The sequence below is a fragment of the Mus musculus genome, chromosome 7 (genome assembly GCF_000001635.26).
Source record: "Mus musculus strain C57BL/6J chromosome 7, GRCm38.p6 C57BL/6J".
NCBI classification, from domain to species: domain Eukaryota; kingdom Metazoa; phylum Chordata; class Mammalia; order Rodentia; family Muridae; genus Mus; species Mus musculus.
The window spans coordinates 21161308-21165377 of record NC_000073.6 but is presented as its reverse complement, the minus strand read 5'-3'; the positions used below and the strand labels follow the sequence as shown (position 1 = coordinate 21165377).

The window sequence follows — 4070 nt, the reverse complement described above, 5'->3', positions numbered from 1 at the left end:
AGTGACACAGAGAAGTTCCTCAATCCAGGCACTAGGAAATATGCTTCTATAGGAGCTGTGCTCTGCAGCTGGCCTTCAGTTGACAATATTCATCCTGCCTGAGGCTCAGAATCTTCAGTGAAAATTGTCTTCTGAAGTCAACATGAAACCTTATTCCTTTCTGAAGTCTGCAGGTAACCTTATATAGCTTAATATTTTGCTTTTGTCTCAAAGAAATGTCTCTGTCCTAGATTAGTACTCAGGAGAAAACAGCAGTCAGTGTAACATGTATGTGAGATGTTGAATTTTATCTGGTGGATGGAGGCCCTCATGTTCCTACAGAAAACATATAAACAAGTAAAATGCAGACTAAGCATCAGCTTGCAAAGGGTGTAACAGTGATTGTGTTAGTAACTTTGGAGGGAAGCTGCAGGTGACACAGCTAAGGCTCTGGCACCTGACATTTTAGAACAAAATTTAAGATCAGGAAAAATATGAATACATGAAACGTCTTAGCAATACAATATGCAATCCAATCCAATCCAATGCAGTACACCAAAATAATGCTTAGAGATAAGGGTATATACAGATTAACAGGCAGAGATCAGTGTTATAGGATACACTGAACTGATTAAAGTGAACTTAGAAAATACACTTTTTTTTCTTTTCAGTGTGTGGACATGTTCAAGCACAGATTTGAGGAAGGCAGAGTACAATTGTAGGAGTTTGTTCTCTCCACTATGTAGGACCTGGGATAATCATTTCTAAGTTGTGAGTGCTTTAGCTGCTGAGCTGTCTTGCTGATTCTTATTATGGCCAGTGTTAAGATCAAGACTTGGTGCTGTGGGATTGTCATTTTTATTGTTGGTAGAAGTCTGTGAAAATGTACATGAAAAGTCTCAGTATTAATTTCATAACTCAGTGTGAATCTATCCTCAATATAGAACATACAAACTGTTGTTTCCTATTCCATTATTTCAATCTCTTTCAATATAGCTGATATTTATGATTTCCTACTCCCCCAAATTGAAAGTGAAGAGTTAAGTGTGTTGGATAAATTTTTCAGTGTGGGCCTCAAGAGATGGCTCAGCAGGTTGGAACCCATGGTCATTTACATTGGATCAGAGCTTGATTCTGAGAAACTATATTTGTAGGCTTACATCAGTTTGTAACTCCAGCTCTAGAGGTATAACACCTATTCTCCTTAAGAGGAGGGAATCCCCACAAATACATACATACCCAATACACATGAACAAAAAAAATGAATGCTAAAATATTCTTTGTTCACAGAAGTAAGTACCACAAGTCAGATTATAAGTTTCATCACACTGACAGCTATAACCACCCCTGGTATTTATCTTGTGGTCTTTCTAGCCTTGGTCATTCTCGGGTAGCTGAAAATATTAGATGCTTGATTTTAATCTTCTGAGAAAATAATTTTGCGATTGAGAAAGCCACTGACAGATGGAGTGACAACTTTGCCTCCTCGTTGTTCTGATATATCTTGTCTCCTGTCTGATTGGTAGGTGTTTGTGATGATTGGAAAAACAATTTCACCATGGCCCAGAGTGAAGTCTTTACCAAGGTCTTTCAGGAGAAGATCTCCAGTGTGGATCCTGGGTTCCTCCCTGGTCCTGAGACTTTAAATCTCTTAAGGCTTCTGAGCGGGAGCTGTTTCTGTAGCTTTTCCTATTTACTCTCGATGTGATCAGCAGATTAGACTGCTCTAGAGAGCACAAAGTTATGATGTTCAGTGCTTGACTCCCACCTCAGTACGGCCCAAGGTAGCAAAGCATATATCTCCTAACTAAAGTGGAATAACATGCAATATATTTACTATATATAAAATGTTCATCCTTGAAAATATTTAATTAGAGCGATGCATCCTCGTTTGTTCAGATAGAGAAATAGAGAGAGGGATTCTGTTCTTGTCTGAAGTTTGAAGTATCAACTAAGACGGAGCGAGAGTATCTATTTGATCAGGACCATTTAACACATTAAACTGTTTAGTGAAAATTGGTTGCATCAGTATCAGTCCAGCCTGCAGCATAATGCAGTTATATACAGGAAAACAGAGAATGGTGAATAACTCACTTACCATGTCAGTAAGATTCCAACCAGAAATCATTTCACATCAACAAATGAGTATAGTCTTATTCTTTTAAAATTACAGCAGTGAGCACCATACTGTGTTCATACAAAATGTTGAAAACATATTTATGGAATAAAGTACTTAATGGTATTAGTGAAGGTGTCTTCTGTATTTGGCAGTTTTTATGGGCTCTTATTTTCAACATTTGAAGATCACAGAACAAGGATCTTTAGGATCTCTGAAGATCAACAGTAAGGGGCAGATACTGGGGAAGACTGCAGCCAGAACCACACTGACAAGCCTTATGAAGAGATGAGAATGTATAGAAAAGGCATGAAAGATGATACAAATAAAATTTAGAAGATAAAAGCTAACAAATGTGACCACCAGCATCAGGATAGTACGAGTTGCTCTGGTCTCAGCTTGGCCTCTGGGGTTCTGATTGGGAGTGAGGATGTGCTGCATTCGCTGGCGATGTCTATGGAGGAGAAGTACCATGGAGACACTGGTCCAGACCATGATGATCATGAATGTGGCATCATAGGCAAACTGCAAGAAGACCATGCCTACAATGAATCCAGAAGTGGAACAGAACAAGTTGCTTTTAGAGTCAGTGTTATTGTCTGTTATCTGTGGACCAGTGACCTTAATTGGAATGTGGATGTTACTTAAGACACTGTAAAACCAACAATTGTAGCAAGAATAATTCCACAAATTTGGGATACTTGCTCTGAGTATAAGTTTACCTTTACCTCTATTAACAGGAACAAGAGTGACAAACTGATGGATACTCAGGACACAGGTGGAACACAAGTTTGTGCTTCTTGCCACCATGTGACTGAAGAATTCCAATTTACATTTGAGTTCAGTTGGAGGAGTTTTGGGAGCAAAAGCACTCATGTTGTTTGGAAATATAGTGAGGAATAGAGTCAAGGCATTGGCCACAGCCATGTGGATTAAAATCACCTGTCTGGGCCTCTGTTTAGAACCAGTCAAGACTGGAGAGAAATTATGGACAAACAGAAAGACATTGGCCACGGTCCCAACCCCAAACTGGCAAAGCAAGAGGAGTTGAAGAGCCACTTCCTCAGTGGTTTTCAGGGATTTACCATGAGCAGACATGGAGAGGGCTTTTCCCAATCCTACAGTGATGATTAGGTAGGACACTACTCTCCTCGAGTCTCTGTTTCATTGTCCACACTTACCAATTGATTTGACACAATTTCTTCACTTGATAAGTGAGACACTATTCTATCACATTACAGGCAAATTGACATAAAAACAATGCGTGTATAATAACTCAAATAAAATTTTATCCTGATTTTATTACTCCTGCCTCAATGTAAATTTTGTATTGCAACTATATCTTTATTGGTCCAGTAGGTCAAGAGCACAATAACACACATTTTAACACACCAAGGTCTTTGCATATGAATACAGACAGTAAAGAGTCTACTATGAGTCTGTGATTCCATCATCAGAATTCCATACAATTAGGAGGAAGGAGAGGCTTCAATTGGGATGTAACTAAATCAATAACAAATAAAAGAATATATAAATGCAACATAAAAATAATTAACTGAATTTCCTTATGTTATAGTAACATATTAAAAATATTATGTATGGGATAATATAATATTGCACACAACAATGAAGTTGTGTAACCGAATTCAGTTGTAGAAAATTGAGTTGTTGTCTTTTGAGAAAATTTTATACTACTCATCCTAAAAAATTTTAAAAAAACACCAAATATTTCTGATAAAGCCACCTGTGTTGTAATCACACAGATGAACATAGGCTTACATATGTGTCCTCCATATGAAAAAAAACCACTTGCTAACAAGTTCCATTTATTCATAATTTTACTGATCATAGTTTTTGTTCTAAAATGTGAGGTGCCAGAATCTTACCTGCATCATCTGCAGATTCCCTCCAAAATTATTAACACAATCCCTTTGCAGTAATATAATATAATACAATACAATATAATATAATCCCA

At 37.5% G+C, this 4070-nt stretch overlaps 1 protein-coding gene across 1 annotated transcript; it reads right to left on the bottom strand.

Moving 5' to 3' along the window:
* Positions 1-2269: 2269 nt before the first annotated feature.
* Positions 2270-3193, bottom strand: Vmn1r123 (vomeronasal 1 receptor 123). The gene has a single exon (NM_001166707.1). It carries the CDS (start codon positions 3191-3193, stop codon positions 2270-2272), a length of 924 nt encoding a protein of 307 aa, NP_001160179.1.
* Positions 3194-4070: the final 877 nt, after the last annotated feature.